Here is a 20,450-nt window from a genome sequence, read left to right as displayed (position 1 = left end):
TAAAAAGAAAACAAAACTTGTATTTGACCACCAGATGAGCCTAAACCACCAGGTCCTGTGGAGGTTGATGAAAACGTGCCTGGCACAGTGACCGTTTCATGGACTGCATCCCCTGATGAGAAGCGTGATGATAGGCTGCACTACATGGTGATGAAGCGTGATTCCAACAAAAGAACATGGAACACAGTTGCAGACCGAATCTTCAACAATAAATTCACAGCCTGCAACATAATGCCAGGGAGAGAATACCAGTTCAGAGTCTACGCAAAGAATGACATGGGCTCCTCAAAACCCTCTGAGTCACCAAAATGGCTGATTTCTACCAAAAAAGGTGTGTAAAATGGGTCCAAGTAGACCAATATCTGTAGTTGAAAAAACAAATTTTTTGTATTTTTCACAAAAATGAAACCTGAATCAAATGCAGTACTTTCATATTAACTGTATAACAGCTTTTCAAAGCATCAATGATGTTATGAGACCAGATATACACTGTGCTGTAGGTGTACTGTGTACTGTGCCAATTTACAGAAATGTTTCTGTGCTTACGTATGATTCTAATTTTGTATGCAGATGAAGTTTATACCTACAGAAACATCTAGTAAAGTGTTTTAAGCAGTAGGGCATAGGTCAGTGCAACAATGCAGGTTGGTATTTTGGGGGCAATAAAACAATCTCTTAAGCCTCACCAGCAGTCAAATACCACCCTCACTTTGTCCTGTATCCCTTATTCCTTTCATGCATGTACACATTTCTTTGTTGCTTATGTGAAGAGATAACGATACTCAGCCAGTTAATTTGGCACTTTTTTGTATGTGAGCACTGCTTCTATGTTGTTGTGCTTTGTGATTATGAGAAACTGCAGTACATACAATACCATTTAAAAGTTTTTTTTTTCAATGAAGATCACATTAAATGTATCAGAAATTCAGTGTAGACATTATTAATGTGGTAAATGACTATTGTAGCTGGAAACAGCTGATTTTTAATGGAATATCTCCATAGGAGTACAGAGGAACATTTCCAGCAACCATCACTCCTGTGTTCTAATGCTACATTGTGTTAGCTAATGGTGCTGAAAGGCTCATTGATGATTAGAAAACCCTTGTGCAGTTATGTTAGTGCATGAATAAAGGTGTGAGTTTTCATGGAAAACATGAAATTGCCTGGGTGACCCCAAACTTTTGAACAGTAGTGTAAATAGGACCAAAATGTAATGTAAATTTCCAATCGCTGTTTTGTAACATCATCATTAGGCCTATCTCCTGTTCCATGAACAGAATTCTGATGTACGTCTCCTTTCTTCCAGAAAAGTTCAAAGTGACCATGCCAGAATCGAAGCCCTGTAATCTACAGTCTCCTCCCAAATTCCTCGTCCCTCTGAAAATGCACAGCGCTCCTCAGGGCTATGAATGCTATATGAGCTGTGCTGTGAAAGGGGATCCAACACCTTCTGTGACATGGCTCCGCAACAATATCAGCCTGAATACCAACACTAATTACTTTATCTCCAACACCTGTGGAGTCTGCTCTCTGCTCATACTGAGAGTTGGACCTAAAGACACCGGCGAGTACAAGATTGTTGCAGAAAACTCAATGGGAAGGGCAGAGTGCTCTACTAAACTGACCGTCAGAGGCAAGTCTTTAACACAAAATATCTGTAGTTTCAACATGCTTCATTCTATACTTTGTGCAATATATTCATAGTAAGAATGTTTAAATCTTAAACTAACAACTTCCTTTGTTTTTCTTTCCAGAATAAGATAAAAAACATACCCAAGATGATGGAATTGCTATAAGACCCTAAACTAAACCAGAATTTTGATAATTCACACTGTATCTTTCAGTATGACAACCCTGTCAAATGGGGATTGTGTTATTATTTATTAAGGCTGGTGAAACCTTCTTTTTAGATTGTTTTACATTTGATTCACAAATTGTTCAAAATTAATGTCACAATAATTACTTAGGGATACAAATGTTGCTGAAACAAGTCACCAACATGTATTGTTTGATTTTAATTGTGTAACATCAATAAATGGAAGCATTAAATACAATAGTACATACTGTATTTATATCCATATTATGTTAAACAGCAAAGAAATGTGTCATACTTTACACTAATTGCAGTGATTTGCTGATTTTCATTGTTGACCTAAAGCTGGAGCAATAATCTGCTTGTGTTTTTCAGTTCATTAATACATCCAAGATACTTCCACATGTTTAGTAATAGTTTGGTTGCAATTGCTATTTTTCAGTAACTGTAAATGTGTAATCTTCCCCTAAACAAAAGACTAAAATGAGAAAACACACTGAAATAAAATTTATATGCTACAGATTCTGGTGATAGTATGTCATGCATATGAAAATGTGTGTGGGTTTGGTATGAATAAATATTTCATCCTGCATTGCGCTGAGTTTTTAAGCTGACCTGCAAGTCACTTTGTGAAAGAGTTAACATTTAACAGGAAATGCATACATTACCGTTCAAAAGTTTGAGGTCACTTAGAAATGTCCTTATTTCTGAAAGAAAAGCTTTTTTTTTTAATGAAGATAACATTAAATTTATCAGAAATTCAGTGTAGACATTATTAATGTGGTAAATGACTATTGTAGCTGGAAACAGCTGATTTTTAATGGAATATCTCCATAGAGGTACAGAGGAACATTTCCAGCAACCATCACTCCTGTGTTCTAATGCTACATTGTGTTAGATAATGGTGCTGAAAGGCTAATTGATGATTAGAAAACCCTTGTGCAATTATTATGAATGAAAGTGTATTTTCATGGAAAACATGAAATTGCCTGGGTGACTCTAAACTTTTGAACAGTAGTGTATGTGTGTGTATTAAGAAAAATGTTTGGCCAAAAATGTATGAGTGCTGGGTCAAGCCTGGACATAGCAACCAAGTATCAAAATTCATGCCACTTGTTCACATTCATAAAATTTTATGTGAATAATTTATGCGCAGTCTTCTTGTATTACCTCCCAGGGGATAGTTTTTTGGGAGGGTCACACATCATTCCAAGTTTAGAGTCACTGAAGAAGAGAGGGTCAACAGTTGCACCCTGAGCAAAAACATGACGAGTGCAGGGTGACACTTCTCAGTTTCAAAGAGAAGAGAACGCTCACTTGTCTCTGCTCAGATTCAGTATAAAAGGACATTTAAAAATAACAGTGGCTCATTATTTTTTTGATCAGATTTGAACAGAAAAAGTTTTAGCAGTCAGTCTTTTGTGTCATAGAAAATACCAAAAAACCATGAAAAATAGCCAAATCTTTTTTCATATAGACTTTCAGCATTTGAAAATGTTGGTTCATTCATTTACAAACATGCAAAACAATCAAGGCTAAACAGCTTTAAAAAAAAACAACTAAATTAATAAATAAAATGTAATCAAGACTTACCTCTTGTTAAAAGTTTGGATGGAGATCAGCCAGTGTACATGTACAATTAAGCTAATGGCAAAGCAGCTCAGGCTTGGCACATCTATGTCACTTCCCATGAGACTTCCCTTTTTAATAAGACCCAAAAGCACCCTGCTGTTCAAATTACAGGTTTGAGGGTGGGATTAGGGAGCTTCACTGCTGCACTATCTCTGGTGGCGCCTTTTCATGAACCTATAGCATTGTAGAGCCAAAGTGCATGCATGTCAGTAAACCGATCCCCAAGAGAAGCAGGCTTGGCAGCTCTGGGTGTCTTTGAAAGGGTTTATTGCCTCTCAAAACGGAGAGCCCACACTTAAACATTAGCTGCAACCCGGCTGGCAACAGACAGTGGAGCACAGCAGTTTCCTTGAAAAAACAGTAAGTACATTCACCAAATACTGGTTGGAATTATGAACATATGACTGCATTTTTCATGAAAATCATCTTTATATTTTACACCAATTTATGTACACTACCATTCAAAATTTTGGGGTCACTCAGGTAATTTCACGTTTTCCATGAAAACTCACACTTTTATTCAGGTGCTAACTTAATTGCACGATCTAATCATCAATTAGCCATTAGAACACCGGAGTGATGGTTGCTGGAGACAGGCCTCTGTACCCCTATGTAGATATTCCATTAAGAATCAGCTGTTTCCAGCTAGAATAGTCATTTACCACATGTCTAGATTGTATTTCTGATTAATTTAATGTTATCCTCATTGAAAGAAAATGCTTTTCTATCAAAAATAAGGACATTTCTAAGTGACCCCAAACTATTGAACGGTATTGTATGGGTTTTGTTTCACAGCAGCTTGCATGTTGCCTAAGTCAGAATGAGAAAAAAGATAATAAAAAAGTAAGAATTTATATTAAAAGGGCATGTAATCTGTCAATTCATAACAGTACAGAGTCCTATGATGAAGTGCCAACAATGAGAAACTACTTTGTTGTCTATATACATGCTTTTTAGGAAAGCAAAATGATCAGAGCCTGATTGTACAATACAGCAAATTATTATCAAAATAATCGTTTTTTTTTTATTAATTATTGCTATTAATATTAGAGCTGTGGTAACTAACTAGTCAAACTATACAGACACCTGCATACAAATTAATACTTAATTATGTGTTATGTACGTGATCCTCCCTATACCTTCCTCCTAAAGGTTGTCGCTATTTTGCCAGGCTTTAGATTGACATTATATTTAGCATTTTTTCACATAAAAGCTGAGTAAAAGTATTTGTTCTGCCATAAAGCTGAGGTGTGAAATTTAGGACCTGACATGCATAGATCAGTACATTCATAACACCCTGAGCAAAGCTATTTTCTCTCTAAGACAAATTTAGCTTTGCAGCAGCGCAGCAAATAGGCAAAACTGTAAAATATGCAGATACTTCATCAAGTGACAGAACTCAATGTAATTAATTTCAGTTAAACTTAATAATAATAATAATAATAATAATAATAATAATAATAATAATAATAATAATAATAATAATAATAATAATAATAATAATAATAATAATAATAATAATAATAATAATAATAATAGTTTAAGTAGCTATCAAATATAATTCAAGAACAAAAGGCTCATGTCTTTGGAGTAATGAGATTAGAAAAAAAATTAAGATTCTGCATGTAAGTAGAGTGAGAACAGAGTGTTGACATTATTTTCCACTGGAACATGTAGGAAACAATAAATTCCTCACATCATATGAGTGTACACGTGATAGATACATATATGAGAATAATTTAACTTTAAATATACCTCTATATTATCAATTTAAGCATCGATAAATGTTTTTTCTGAATTCATTTGTTCATTTTAAAATCTTGATGTTCCATTTTTAGATATATCAGTATGCCAATGTGACCCTTTTAGTTCTTAAGATTCAAACAATTGTTTTTAAACAAATGGCAAAATTACTACATATTTTGTGCACATATGTAAAAATCAGATTACTTTTCATTTGTTAAAATGCATCAATAATTACTAAATCTGTAACATAATATTTTGACAGGAGGTCAGTCTGGAGTATCGTATATGATTAATTCTACTTTTTTTAAAGGTTAATTATGAATTGAATTCGGAAGTACTCAGATTTTCTTCTGTCATGACTATGAAGGGCAAAAATTAACCTACCAACATAATATTTGCATGTAGTGATGCTCAATATGTTTTCTTTTCACTTATTTCCTTAGATAACTCAGAGCTATAAAGAGAGCAAAACCTACATGCAAAGATGACTAATGTTACACCTGCAGTCACTCACTTACATTCTGATAGCCAGTTTTATGAGGTGTGTGACCGACATCCTGCAAAATTAGGACAGAATCTTGCAGGAATCTACAATACAAAGTAGTCTGTGGTCATGGGAATTCTTATAATAATAAAGATAGAATCACAAACCCGTTAAACATGACTCGAGCACTGACTTCCTGGATTCCAGCCCTCATCATCATACTATTTAGCCCAATTTTTGCAATTGGGGGAAGAGTAAATGACCTTCCATTGCTTCTTTACTGTGCTTTGTAATGATAGATTTTCCTTAAAAATGCCACTACTTACAACAATGATAAATGATTGCAAATTCAGACCATCTGGAAGACATTCTAGTTACTTATCAGACAGACTGGGAGTCTCATGGTTACAGCGGTCAAGCGAAGCCATCAGCTTCAGACAGAAATCCCATGATATGCTATGCACTCATATGAGAGTAAACAATCCAATTACACAATTCAGAAATCATCAAAGTGAATACAAATAATAAAAATACAAGCTACAAGCAAACTAAACAGTGTTGTCATCAGTATTCGGTGTTTTAAATTTGCACTGTAATATTTTTGCATTAACAGAGAAGCTGTTGTCAAGATGTTTAAGATACGCAAAGCGAAGGACGAAGAGCCGACGGCTCCAGGGCAGGGTAAGTAACTGCAACACTGAAAAACTTGCCTTTAATCGGACTGTTACGAACAAACGACAGGTTCTGTCATCAAACCTGAATGCATACTGTAGTATTTTCTGATAGAAAATTTTCATTTAGGCAAATTCAGTTCAATTCAATTAATTTTTTTTTTTTTTTTACACTACCGTTCAAAAGTTTGGGGTCACCCACACAATTTCATGTTTTCCAAGAAAACTCACACTTTCATTCATAAAAATTGCACAAGGGTTTTCTAATCATCAATGAGTCTTTTAACACCATTAGCTAACACAATGTAGCATTAGAACACAGGAGTGATGGTTGCTGGAAATGTTCCTCTGTACCCCTATGGAGATATTCCAATAAAAATCAGCCATTTCCAGCTAGAATAGTCATTTACCACATTAACAATGTCTAAACTGGATTTATCATTCATTTAATGTTATCTTCACTGAAAAAAAAAATATTTCTTTAAAAATAAAAACCCAAAACTTTTGAACGGTAGTGTATATACTGCCAATTACAATTCAGATTGTTTCAAGACGCTTTACAGAACTCATATGCCTGAAGCCCCAAAGCAAGCCTGAAGGTGACAGTAGCAAGAAAAGACTCCCTTTAAATGGGAAGAAACCTTGAGCAGATCCCAGCTCATATAGAATCTTCACAATTTCTTTCTAAATGTTCTAATAACACAATGTCTGTCCTTTAATGACAGTGAGGATTAAAAAGAGGTCACGGGTGCCCGGAGTCATGGTCACCCAATACGTGGAGGAGATACCTGATGGGATGACCACCCCAGATTTCACTCGCAAACCCATCTCTCTCACTATTCAGGAAGGTAATGTAAAATAGTGTAAATCACTTCCTTAATTTATTTGAAGAAGATAATTAAACATTTGCCCTTTCTTGCTGCAGGAAAAATTGCTATCTTCAAAGCAATAGTTGTTGGTAAACCAACACCAACTGTTAGCTGGATGAGAAATAATGGGGAAATTGATGAAGAAAGGTACAAAATTGTCTTTGATGCAAGCACCGGTGAACACCAACTACAGGTGAGATCACAAAGATACTCTCATAACAGCTAGATTTTAAAATCTACATATGGCTGACATATGATCAATAGGCCTTTTTGCACTATTCTAAATTAGCTACAGTACTGACAGTTAAATGAATTGATTGATAGATGCCTGATGTATCCCCGGATCAAGCTGATACCTACAAGTGTTTTGCCCGAAATGAATATGGAAAAGCTGTTGTAACTACTACACTTAACATTATTGAAGGCAAGCTACTTATTTTCATTGTAACATACATTAAATAAAAAATAATTCAAGATAAATTACGTCTGCCTCACTTCACTTTGATTTCCTCCGTTTTAGTTGGCTATAAAAAGAGCAAAGCCATGCAACAATCAAGAACAGGTACACAACCTACATTGAATATATAACAATTCAGTGAGTGAGATGTTCAGTGAAAATTGTAACTGTGATGCTGGTTGTCTTGTAGCTGTCCGAGAGTTATCTGAGGATTTCAAAAAAAATCTGAAGACCATGTAAGTAGAAAGAAAATTTACAAAAATCGCTTTTTAAAAAAAAAAAAATCATTATCGTGCAATTTGGTTTAGTTGTGTTTTGATCTACTTGTGTGTGTTTTAATCAATTTTAGATTAGTTTCTGCCAAAATATTTTCTTAAAATGTTCTATAATTAATTGTTTTAACAGTGTTGAATTGAATACCTTTGTCTTCTTTTTGAGGGTTGGCATTGAACCAAAAGAAGAAGAAAAGAAAGAAATCGATGAAAAGTTTTGGGAACTGCTGTTGAGTGCAGATAAGAAAGATTACGAGCGCATCTGTGCACAGTATAACATCACTGATTTCCGTGGGATGCTGAAGAAACTAAATGAGAAAAAGGTGGAAAGAGAGAAAGAGCAAGAAAGGGTGTGTTTCAGCTTCATCTAAATATGAATATAAAGCACTTGCAGAATGTTGTAATACAAGAAACACGAACTCAAAGTTTTTTTTCTTCTTCTGTGATTCCAATTACCATAGGTTGTTGAAAGACTTTGCAACCTAAAGCCCATTGAATTGAGAGATGATGGTGCTGCAGAGTTTGAACTTGAAATGTCCCTCAAAGACTCTTCTAGCAAAATTTTCTTGTACAAGGTGAGATGAACAATTTATTTCCTAACTGTGATTTAATTAAATCAACATACTGCGCTCACACATTTTTGTGCATGGTTCATATTACAGGACGGAGTAATGGTTCCTTTTGATGCTGACGTTGAGGTAAAACATGGATTGAAGCAAGTGGGAAAGAAATTTGTGTTTAGCATCAATGGTGTTAATCCTGAGGATGCAGGATTATACCAAGTGGAAGTTGACGGAGTAAAGATCTTCTCAACCGACTTAAAACGTAAGATGATGCATCGCACATGGGCAATGCCAGACAAGCGCTAAGACCAGCAATACATGATTTTCCCATTGAAGTGAAATACCAGATCCTGTATTGAGTTGTAATTTTTTGCTCTGTCTAGTTCCCACCGCAGATTTCTTGGTTAAGATTCAGGACGTGACTGCAGAGGAAAGAGAGGATGCTGTGTTTGAGTGTTTGATATCACAACCACTGAAAAAGATTAGTTGGATGGGGAAGAACGTCTCACTGGAGCAGGGAGACAAATATGACATTCTTGTGTCAGAAGACATGCTAATTCACACATTGGTGGTGAAGGACTGTATGCCACTGGATAAAGGAATTTATGCAGCTGTAGCTGGGCTTAAATCCTGCAATGCTTGGCTTATAGTGGAAGGTAGTGTATGAATATTTTACATTGTATCTCATTAGACTGTAATCAGATACTAAAAGTGTCTCAGGAAGCATTAAAATAAAACTGTCCTGCCTCTGTGTATTTTTTATTAGCTGATAAAGATCCAAACTCAGCTGGAAAGAAAAAAGCTCGCAAGACCACTCGAGCAGGTGGCGGAAGTGAGGATCTTCTGAGGATTGCTGAGGAGCAACGTGCTATAGTTGAGAAAGAGAGAGAGGCGTTGATTGCAAAAGCGAAGGCAGAGGCAGAAGCAGCAGCAGCAGTAGCTGCCGCACTGGCAGCTGAGAAAGCAGAAGCTGAAGCTAAAGCCAGAGAAGAAGCAGAAGCCAGAGCTAAAGCTAAAGCTGAGGCAAAAAAGGCAAAAGCAAAGGCAAAAGCAGAAGGAAAAGAAGGCACAGACAATGCAGAACCTACGACTGAAGAGGAAGATGAGGATGTAGATGAGGAGGAGGAGGACGTACAGGAAGGAGAAAAAGCAGGTGAACCCAAGAAGAAAGAACAAGGAAAGGAAGGAGAGGCTCCTACAAAAGTTGCTGAAACTGAAGGGGAGGAGCCTGTTCAAGAGAAAAGAAAGAGAGTGAGAGCAGGACCACTTGTCCCAGATACTGTCATTGGTAAGCTGCAACAGAATACAAGGGTTTCATTCAGAATACTGCTGGATATATGTCCCTGTTCAGAATTAATGATGAGCTTGTGTTTTCTTTAGACCCAGGAGTTTACTTCACCAGTGGACTGTCAGATGTAAATGCTATTATTGGTACTGACGCAGAACTGGTCTGTAGGTTGAGCAGTGAGGAGTGCGATGGAGTCTGGTACAAAGATGGGAAAGAGGTGAGGAACATAGGAGTTGACAGACTATTAGTTTCACCTGTAGTCCTCAGAGATTCAAATGTGCTTACAGTTGTGTCTACAATTTCAGATTACAGCAACAGAAAATATCTGTATCATTAAAGATGGCACTTATCGCAAGCTAATCATCAAAAACTGCCAAGAAGAGGATAACGGAAAATACAAATGTGAAGCCGACGGACGTAAAACTGAAGCTGCACTAATTGTTGAAGGTACTACAATAACAAACAACTTCAAATTTCTGTAAAATCATGTTTTTAAGATCAGCAGTTTCAGTGTGAAAATTTCTGAGTTTTGTTTTGTTTTTCTCACAGATCCGCCGAGAATCAATGCTGATGATCTTGCTGAATTCATAAAACCTGTGACAATCAAAACTGGAAAAGACGCAGCCTTCAAGGTAACATTTGTTGGCCGTGAACCCATGAAGATCCAGTGGTACAATGAGGGTGAAGAACTGTTGGAGGACACCCATACCAAGATTGAGAAGTCTTCCTCCCACAGCCGCCTGCTGTTAGCCAAGTGCCAACGCAAAATATCTGGAGAAATTAAGATTAAGATTAAAAATGAATTTGGAACGACTGAAGCCATCTCACAACTTATTGTACTGGGTAAGGTTTGTACACTGTTAAAAGTCTTTGTTCTTAATTCTTAAAACAGTTAATATATTATGCAAGTCATGGACAAAAGCATTGTTGTTGTTTCTATTTCTTGTTTGTTTTAGCTAAAGATCTCTTTATTATGTGCAATATTTGAATTTCATGTGCAGTATTTTTGTTTTCACATACATAATGTAATATATGTAATATTTCCACTTCAGAATAATTTCCCATATTGCTTATTTTTCTCTTCTAGTATTAGTTTAGTGTGCTTATTTTTTATTTTCAGTAGGGTATTACACTTACATCTTATTGCTTTTCTATTATGCACAGCATTTATTCTCATGCTATGCAATTTTGTTTTTTGAGCAACATCCGGTACAAAAGAATTCCTTTGAGATTAATAAAGTTCCATCTCATCTGTTCTTGTCTTAGATAAACCAACACCACCACTGGGCCCAGTGGATATCATTGAAAGTTCAGCAACATGCATTGAGTTCAAATGGAGACCTCCCAAAGATGCTGGAGGTTCACCCATCACCGACTACATCCTGGAGCGCCAGCAAATTGGCCGAAACAGCTGGAAGAAGTTGGGCAAGATTGGCCCAGAGGCTAAATACAGGGACATTGATGTGGATCATGGAAGAAAGTATTGCTACCACATCAGGGTTGAAACTGATCAAGGCACAAGTGAAATGATGGAGACTGATGACATCCAGGCAGGGACAAAGGGTAGGTCTTTTCAAAAGTCTCACACACAGTATGTGTTATTGAAAAAAGCCTTATATGAGCCAGTTTTCTCTTTTATTATTATTATTATTATTATTATTATTTTATTCTTTTAGCATACCCTGGACCTCCATCTACACCGAAAATTGTCAGTGCTTTCAAAGACTGTATCAATCTCGCCTGGTCTGCACCTTCTAATACTGGAGGAACCAACATTTTGGGATACAATGTAGAAAAACGCAAGAACGGCAGTAATTTGTGGAGCCAGGTCAACCCACATGATGAGCCCATCAAAGGTAATGTCGTTTAATAATTACTGTTCAATATATAACGCTTTTGTTTACTGTAAACACAGATGTGACACTGTATTATATCTTAACATGCCAACAGCCAGAGAGTATGCAGTGAAGGATGTTGTTGAAGGCATCGAGTATGAGTTCCGAGTGTCAGCTATTAACATTTCTGGAGCTGGAGAACCAAGCACACCTTCTGAATTTGTATTTGCAAGAGATCCAAAGAGTAAGTGTTAAGCTGATTAAAACTATTGTTCTTATGCTTTATTGCTAACATATATATGCTTAAACTACTAACTCTTTACACTTTCAGAGCCCCCTGGTAAAGTCATTGACCTGAAGGTGACAGACTCCACATACACCACTTTATCACTGGGCTGGACCAAACCCATGGAGGAGGAAGGAGTCCAAGATGAGGCCAAAGGATACTTTGTGGAGCTTAGACCGGCAGAAAACCCAGAATGGGGCCGCTGCAACTCCAGTGCTATTATTGTGACCTCTTACACCATTATGGGTCTGAAGTCAATGGCCATGTACTGGGTGAGAGTTGTAGCCACCAATGAAGGTGGAGATGGTGAGCCCCAGGAGCTGGACAACTACATCATTGCAATGCCTCCTCCAGGTGAGTCAATGGAAACCGTGAACCTTCTACATGAATGATTATCTAGTTTAGTCACATTCTCTAATTATCTTGAAACCTTTTCCACATTGTTATAGTGAGACCTCGTTTCACTGACAAAAAAATGAAGAACTTTATGGTGATGAGAGCTGGGAACTCTGCTCGAGTCAACTTCAATTTTGAGGTTCAGTATATCATTCAAACTTAATGTCTGAACATGAACATGGCAGGTTGTTTTATTTAATGTCCTGTACAAAGTGGCAGATTACGCACTTGTCTGCTGCTCTTCAAAAGCCACATCTCAGCCCTGTGCTGTCATCTCGTGCTGTTGACAGGCCTCTCCAATACCAGATATCACATGGCTCAAGGATGACGTGCCTGTAGCCAAACATGTGACAGTGAGCAACTCAGACACATCATCGCAGTTAATAATCCCCTCAGCAGAGCGTCATGACACTGGAATCTACACCATCATTGTCAAGAACCTCGTTGGTCAGGAGACCTCCAGTGTTGAGATAAGAGTCACAGGTGCAGTGAAAATCTGTGTACACATCAAATTAATCAGATCATCAAACAAAAATGAGACGTTTAACAAAGGTTGTGTGTGCAATACATAATTGACTGTAATTTTAGTATCAAGTAATCATTTGGAGCCAAAAAAAAGTGATGTTACAGCATTCCCTCTGTAGTCAGCATAGCTAAGAATAACGCTAAGATAATAGTAAGAATGGTTTCCTACCTGTCTCTAGATGAACCCAAGCCTCCAGGCCCTGTGGAGCTGGAGGAGAACGTGTCCGGAACAGTGACGGTCTCCTGGTCTCCCTCTCCAGACGAGAAGAAAGATGACAGGTTACACTACATGGTCACCAAGCACGATTCTGTTAAGCGCACTTGGCAAACTGTGGCTCACCATCTCTTCAATAACAAGTTCACTGCCATCAATATCATGCCGGGAAGGCAGTACAAGTTCCGGGTCTATGCCAAGAACGACATGGGGCTCTCTAAGCCTTCTGAGTCACCAACCTGGGAAGTGAAGAGGAAGAAAGGCAGGTTTCAGCAACAGTGATTGAAAATGATGTAGAACACATCTGTAAGAACAAATTTGTTAAGTTTTGATCAGGAGTTTGTTTTAGTTTCGATAATTTCAAACTAAATTTCAAACCTTTTATTGGGTATGTCATTTCATGTTCAAATTTTGACAGATTAATCAAAAAAATAACAGATTATTTTTCAACAAAAATAACTGTTAAATATAGTTCAAAGAGTCTAAATACATGCACATGAACACAGAACTAGAAACAATTAGACTAAATATCAATCAAATGAATGTCAATCACAAACTATTTTGATAATCAGTTGAAGTTGGAGTGTAGCACTTTTACATGGAAATGAATATCCATTACATTCAAGCTCTTACTAAATGAGTTCACACAACTCTGATTAAGCTGATCAGCACCAAGTAAATATCTATGTACCTTGCAGTATTCTGGAGTTTTAAATCTGCTTTTCATGGCAACACACTGAGATACCAGTAGTGCTAGTAGTAGTAGTATTCCAAGAAGCTTCCAATGCTCTAGATAAATAAATTTTAAAAACTTGCCATTCGGATAAGGAGTTACAGTCTAATACAGAAAGACATCAACAGCAAGACAAGACTACTTCATAAGCACTGTTCAACAGTGTTTGTGTGATTACTCTCACTGCCAGAAGGGGACAAAATCTGTGCAGTACAGGTTTAAAAATTTCCATAATTTTTCTTGTAATGTCCATTACATGTCTTCAAGATTTGGACAATTGGACTGATTGGTCATTACATCGTTATTTAAACACATACAATCTCTGACAAGCTGTGAATGGCAATTTTTGTTTGTTTTTTTGACATTTCTTAGACAAAATAATTAAGATAAATAATAATAAAGATAAACTGGTAGATTAATTCACATCCCACTATATGAACTGAAGCAAAAATAAACAGATTAATCAGCAGTTGAAAAGAATATTGCCATCAAAAGGGTATCGGTACTCGTATTACACCACTTTAACATTGCTTTTTTGTATCCTTGCAGAAACATTTTCTTTGATGCTTCCTGAAACCAAGGACTGCAACTTTGAGACGCCTCCCTCATTCTCTGTTCCACTAAAAATGCGCAACAGCCCAGAGAGCTACGAGTGCTACATGAGCTGTGCAGTGACAGGAAACCCCAGGCCCCATGTTACCTGGTACCGAAACAACGTCAGCCTCAACACCAACACTAACTACTACATCACCAATACGTGTGGGGTCTGCTCCATGGTGATACTCAAAGTTGGGTCTAAGGACAGTGGAGATTACTCTGTAATTGCTGAAAATGCTCTGGGCAGAGTAGAGTGTTCGACTAAACTTGTTGTCAAAGGTAAAAATATATATATATATATATATATCCACAGTGTTTTAGTTACATCTTAAATTCTGTCCCAATAGGTTTGACTTTAAACCTTTCTCTTCCTCTTCTTTCTACCCTTTCAGATTAGGATGATACACTGATCTTGAACGCCTCAAGAAGCCTACTCCATTTAATTAAATGGAATATCATTTAGCAATTTCAAAACTATCATTTGTGTGTGTTTTTTTGTGAACTCATGTATCAATGTGTTTAAATAAATTGTGACAAAGAAAATAAAGTATGGTCATTAGAAGTAAAAAGAAATTGCATGCGTAAATTTAGCATTCTACAAATCTTACACCCAAACATTCACATCAATCAGCCACACCATTAAAACCACTGACAGGTGAAATTAAAAACATTTAATATATTGTTGCGATGCAGTGTTCTGCTAGGAAACCTTAGGTCTTGGCTTTCCTGTTGATATTGCTCTGACATGGACCAACCAACAAAACCAAGTACATCCCCACATGGCAATAGTACGGCCCACCACACCTCAAAAACAGCCTGCGAATTACTAAAGGAACATGGCAAAGAGCTGAAAGCGATGATCTGACCTTCAAACTTCCCAGATCTCAAGTTGAGTGAGCATCTGCAGGACACGCCAGAACAAACCCAATTCACTGAGACTCACCCCTCAGCCTACAGGACCCAAAAGATCTGCTGCCAACATCCAGGCTCCAGAAAAGACACCCCACAGAGGTCCAGTATTGGTGTCCAAAGGGGACCTACACAAAATTGAACAGATGGCTTTAATGCTGTGGCTGAGTGGCGTATTTATTTACCTATTTTTACTTGATATATTTTCCTTTGCTATTCTCAATGCAACAAAATGTTGCAGTTTTATTTATAAAGTTCCTGGGCAGGATGGAAGGATTTTATTTGACTCTTCAAGAAAGTAGTGCACCTCTAGTAGCTCTGTGAGGCTACACTTAGATGTACTTAGAGCTAAATATTAACCATGATGCCATGGTAATAATGTATAATAATGTAAATACACAGGGAGGTATTTATACTTAGATTTACAAATTACCGCTGATACTGACTGAGAAAGTCATTAGCATAGTCATCCACCACAGTCATGGATACATTTGATACAAAACTTATACAATTTATCTTAAATGATTAAATTAAATATAATGACAAAAATAATGTGGTAGTCATCACTGTTAGAAGTTTTTTAGAGTTGTAGATAAAAGTACTCTACAATAAATCTCAGTTATCTTCCTGCTTTAATAAAGATATCAAAATTTAGAGTTACTAAGTGACCTCAGCATATTTTTGGACTGTGGGAGGAAGTTGGAGTACCCTGAGAAAACCCATGCATGCACAGGGAAAACATGCAAACTCCATGCGGAAAGATCCCTGGTTCAGGCCGGGGATGCGAACTGGGGATCTTCTAGCTGCAAGGTGAAAGTGCTAAACACCTAGCCACTGTGCTGCCCATGTTTAAACCAGTGTCATTAATATTGCTCATTAATTAACTGGGATAAAATTAATTCACTTGCATGTTACCAATTGAAGCAGTTAATTTAACTGGTCAAAAAATTCTTTTTATCAGTGTAATCACCCAAGGGTGAATAAACATTAAACCCCACCATAATCAACCTCATGATGGTGCTAGAAGCATGTTTAAGGGATTATTACAATAACTGGGATACATTGTTTCAAAATCATGAACGTTTTACTAAATATCACTTATGAGCAGATAGAGTCATGTCAGGATTCATCCTCTGGAGACCATGAATGTCTGTACACAATGTTAAAGCGCTTCACAAGGTGGTTGACATTTTAGTCTGGATGTAACTGGTTGGATAACTCAGCAATTACTGCCACTATAGAGTCACTCAGTAGCTAAAAACAAACCTGACAACATGTACTGACCTGAAATGCTTTGCTCCAAAACAACAAGATAACTTCAGTCCTGATTTCTATATTTATTGGTGCATTCAGATACAATTCAACCAGTTTTCATTCTACATTAACATCTCTTCCAAAATAATATCTCACATATCAAGTTTCAAACCTTTTCCATTCTAAGATACCCTTGATTTGTCTTTCATCCCGTAGTAATCACATGCGCTTTTCCATACAGCCCCTGGGATACTGTGAGGCATTTATTGTGCCTTTCCATTTGTTAACTCCATGTGCAATGCTTCCACTTTGCCAAATGTCACATGGTTTCAAATTTCTCTTTTATCGCGAACATGTGTTTGCAGGCTTCCAGAGGATATTGCGAGTCTATTATGGAAAGTCATAAATGATACAATTTCATATGCATGACCAAGTGCAACCTTGCTAACAACTGCTCATCTTGTATAAAGTCCCGGGACACACTAATATTATCAGAACCCACATGGCTTGCTGTTACTATCGACACAACTCTTTAGTGCGAGTTTATTATACCAGGCTTTGACATTTAAAAGCCTATAACCACACAGCAGTAGTATTTGGCAATTCTTTGCAGTGGGAAGCTAAAAATACACAATCTCTGACTGTTGTGTATGTACAGAAAAGGACAGCAAAACATTCTCTGAGAGCATAAACATAGAGATGCTGTGAATGCTTTTTCATAACTTGGTCAGAAAGTTGAGTGTAAGTATAACAACTGACCACCTTGATCAAGTACATTTTCCAATGAAAATAAGGAGACAAATGGAAAAAAAGCTACTAACACATAATTAGGGTTACTTTTGTTCTTGCTGCACTAGATTGTGTAATATTAGCCTGTTTTGTCATTGTTTTGTAGGGTAGAATTCAAGGCTTCTGACTTCAGTGACCTCTTGTAATAAATGCCTTCAAGACCATCAAGCCTCTCATATCAGCTTCCCATGCCTAAGAGCAGTCATAGTTCCTCTGCCACGCATCCGCTTTTATTGCACGGCTGGAAATATCCACACACACACACAATCGTGCTTAAACTGAGGCTAGCTCTGTTAGCACTGAGACCACAATAACTGGTTGGTGGTTTAAACTCCTCAAGGAATCTGACTGACTCACAACCTGTAAGTAAATACCCTCGAGGTGCTCAATGTGTTCAACAGAAAACACGTCTCCTTGCTGAAAAGCAGCATTTCAAAATCCTAAACTGACAAGTATAAATCGTTGTTACTTACAACACCAGAATAGTTATTATTATTATTATTATTATTATTATTATTATTATTATTATTATTATTATTATTATTATTATTATTATTATTATTATTATTATTATTATTATTATCATCATTAATAATAATAATAATAATAATAATAATAATAATAATAATAATAATAACCTTATTTATATAACACCCTTAAGAACAGCGTTCACAAGGTGCTTTGACGGTTAAAACATAAAACACAATCAGACAAGATGTAAGGAGCCAAGGCAGAACAGTCAATTAAAATAAACAGTAAAAATCATAAAAAGTGAAATTACTAATTAGCTAGATGTGCACACACATCAAACAATGGAACTAGGCAGCGATGATGGAGGGTTAAAAGTTAGAAATTAAAAATAAAAAAATGAGAATTAAAAAATGAGTGATGACATAACACCAAGGAACTAGGCAGCTAAAAGCAAAATACAACATGACAGAACATATAAAATGAACAGGACATAATACAAAATAAAACACTAACACTAATTAAAGCTAAAAAAAAATAAAATTCACATAAAAGCTAGTCTATTAAAAAGAAGTGATTTAAAAGAAGTTACTGACTCTGCAAACCTTATCTTCTTGGGCAGGTCGTTCAAAAGACAAGGGGTCCTGATGGAGAAAGCTCAGTCACCTTTAGATTTAAGCCTCGAGTTTGGATCGACCAAGAAAGGATCCACCTAGGGATCTATGCCAGCAGGCTCATAAAGGGTCAACAGATCGCAAACGTAGCTTGGAGCGAGACCCTGGTGAGCTTTAAAAGTGATCAGTAAAATCTTAAGATCAATTCTAAAATGAACAGTCAGTCTGTGGAGGGAAGCCAGGATACGAGACTTGTTACTCTCAGAATTCATGCAGATAATTTCTCTTCTGTGTTCAAGTGAAGATGATTTCACCCAAAATAAGAAAGCGAAAATGGCCCGAGGCAGTAAAGTAACTTGTTGGAAACAGTAGTCAGAGGATATCTGACCCAATCAAACACTCTTTGATGTAAACAGACTTACATAGAAAAGTGATCCTTATTCTGCAGGTTGCACAAACCACTATTAACAGTTGATCATTGTGTTACTGTGTGTTTGTTCACATCTGATTATATGCCAGTATAATAAAACTGAGACTGAACAGCCAAGTGGTTAATAAAGCCCAAATTAAATACTAGTGGATGTATAATTTGCCACCTAAGCATGTGGTGGCATGTGTTCTCTCACTTTTTCTCCATACTGCCTAATACCAACAGTAAAAGCCATCTTTTACACTTTACCTTGATTTAAAAAATATGAGAAAATCCTTTACTAAGTCCAATTTACATTTAAATTAGTTCTAGGAGAAAAAAATGCTTTTGTGCCCATACTTTTTACAGAGCATCATCCAATACATCTGGTACTTGATTTTGAATGGGTTTTAAAAGCTGTTTTACAAGAGTCTGGCCTTCATTGCTAGTTGGTCATCACCTAAAAGCAGAGGTGGGTAGTAACGAATTACATTTACTCCGTTACATTTACTTGAGTAATTTTTCGAAAAAATGTACTCCTGAGAGTAGTTTTACTCTGCCATACTTTTTACTTTTACTTGAGTAAATTTGTGAAGAAGAAGCGCTACTCTTACTCCGTTACACTGGGCTACACTCCACTCACTTTTTTACTCTTACTTGAGTAATTTTTTGGATGACTACTTTTTACTTCTACTTGAGTGATATTATTTTGAAGTAACGTTACACTTACTTGAGTACAATTTTTGGATACTCTACCCACCTCTGCCTAAATGAAAAATGATTGCATTTTCCTGCTTTGTAATTGGTGAAGGTTCACCAAAAAGTAGGCGATGTGAGATGAGATAGTCTTACAGAGTCAGGTTGATTTCAGTACTTACTGAGTAAAATAACAAGTGTAGACTGTTGCTGAGATGTATATTATGTTATTAGTCAAGGCTGCAAAACATACAGAGAAATAAAAGGGTTCGGTTAACCCTATCCATAAACACAGAATCTAAAATATACAATTTTAATTTGATAATTTACATTGTTACGCTTATTGATGGGATCCTGGGCTCACAGTGTTGCTGTTGCCAGTGAAAAGTGCTCAGAGACACCCAATAAACACAGTCTATTTTTAGCGGGTGTCAATAGGAGTCATTGGTACATCTAAACATTAATATAATGTTTGTTCTCGTAATTTCTTAAGTGGGTCACCATAAGCATACTGGGCTGTCAACACTAGTCTCCGACTGCAAACTTGTTCTTACTTTCAGCTCCACAATCCAAGAACGTCAGTGGTGATGGATATGACTGACAAGTGAGACAGCAAAAAGAACAGTTAAATGCAAAGCTCCATGTGCAAAGCTCAAATACAAAGCAAGACTCACTTCCATACCTCATCTGCTAGCCTCTGCCTTGCTAAATTTAGAAAGAGGCGGCTGGGTGAGATCAACAATAAATTAAATTTAGATTAATTTCTTAGAATTGTGGATAATTTTTTTCTCTGTCTCTTCATAAACTCAAGACAAAATGTGATTCAAAAAGTGTTTTCTTTATTAATGCTACGCACCTTTTCCCAGGAACTAGGGCTACAAATGCAACAAATGAAAGAAAAGCAACACTAACAAGACCTTTTGCATTCAG

The 20,450-nt window shown here is 36.7% G+C and overlaps 2 protein-coding genes across 8 annotated transcripts in view; both read left to right on the top strand.

The window, feature by feature from the left end:
• Positions 1-2,405, top strand: part of igfn1.1 (immunoglobulin like and fibronectin type III domain containing 1, tandem duplicate 1) — a 30,180-nt gene extending 27,775 nt beyond the window's left edge. For all 7 annotated transcript variants that reach the window (XM_035949006.2, XM_035949011.2, XM_035949008.2 and 4 more), the window contains 3 exons: positions 35-331; positions 1,307-1,633; positions 1,755-2,405. In XM_035949006.2, coding sequence (XP_035804899.2) covers positions 35-331; positions 1,307-1,633; positions 1,755-1,759 — 629 coding nt within the window. In that variant the 3' untranslated portion in view covers positions 1,760-2,405. The remainder of the gene's footprint in view (positions 1-34; positions 332-1,306; positions 1,634-1,754) is intronic.
• Positions 2,406-3,593: 1,188 nt separating this feature from the next.
• igfn1.3 (immunoglobulin like and fibronectin type III domain containing 1, tandem duplicate 3) lies at positions 3,594-14,928 on the top strand. Its single transcript, XM_035949012.2, has 24 exons — positions 3,594-3,805; positions 6,289-6,356; positions 7,072-7,194; positions 7,272-7,408; positions 7,540-7,639; positions 7,736-7,777; positions 7,863-7,908; positions 8,111-8,294; positions 8,406-8,519; positions 8,607-8,769; positions 8,891-9,163; positions 9,274-9,795; positions 9,888-10,012; positions 10,101-10,242; positions 10,345-10,638; positions 11,062-11,358; positions 11,472-11,651; positions 11,746-11,874; positions 11,962-12,270; positions 12,366-12,451; positions 12,603-12,795; positions 13,017-13,313; positions 14,334-14,660; positions 14,774-14,928. The coding sequence occupies exons 2-24, from the start codon at positions 6,305-6,307 to the stop codon at positions 14,776-14,778; spliced, it is 4,140 nt and encodes a 1,379-aa protein (XP_035804905.2). The 5' UTR covers positions 3,594-3,805; positions 6,289-6,304; the 3' UTR covers positions 14,779-14,928.
• Positions 14,929-20,450: the final 5,522 nt, after the last annotated feature.

This window comes from Amphiprion ocellaris, chromosome 5 (assembly GCF_022539595.1).
Source record: "Amphiprion ocellaris isolate individual 3 ecotype Okinawa chromosome 5, ASM2253959v1, whole genome shotgun sequence".
NCBI classification, from domain to species: domain Eukaryota; kingdom Metazoa; phylum Chordata; class Actinopteri; family Pomacentridae; genus Amphiprion; species Amphiprion ocellaris.
This window is presented reverse-complemented; position numbering and strand designations above follow the sequence as displayed.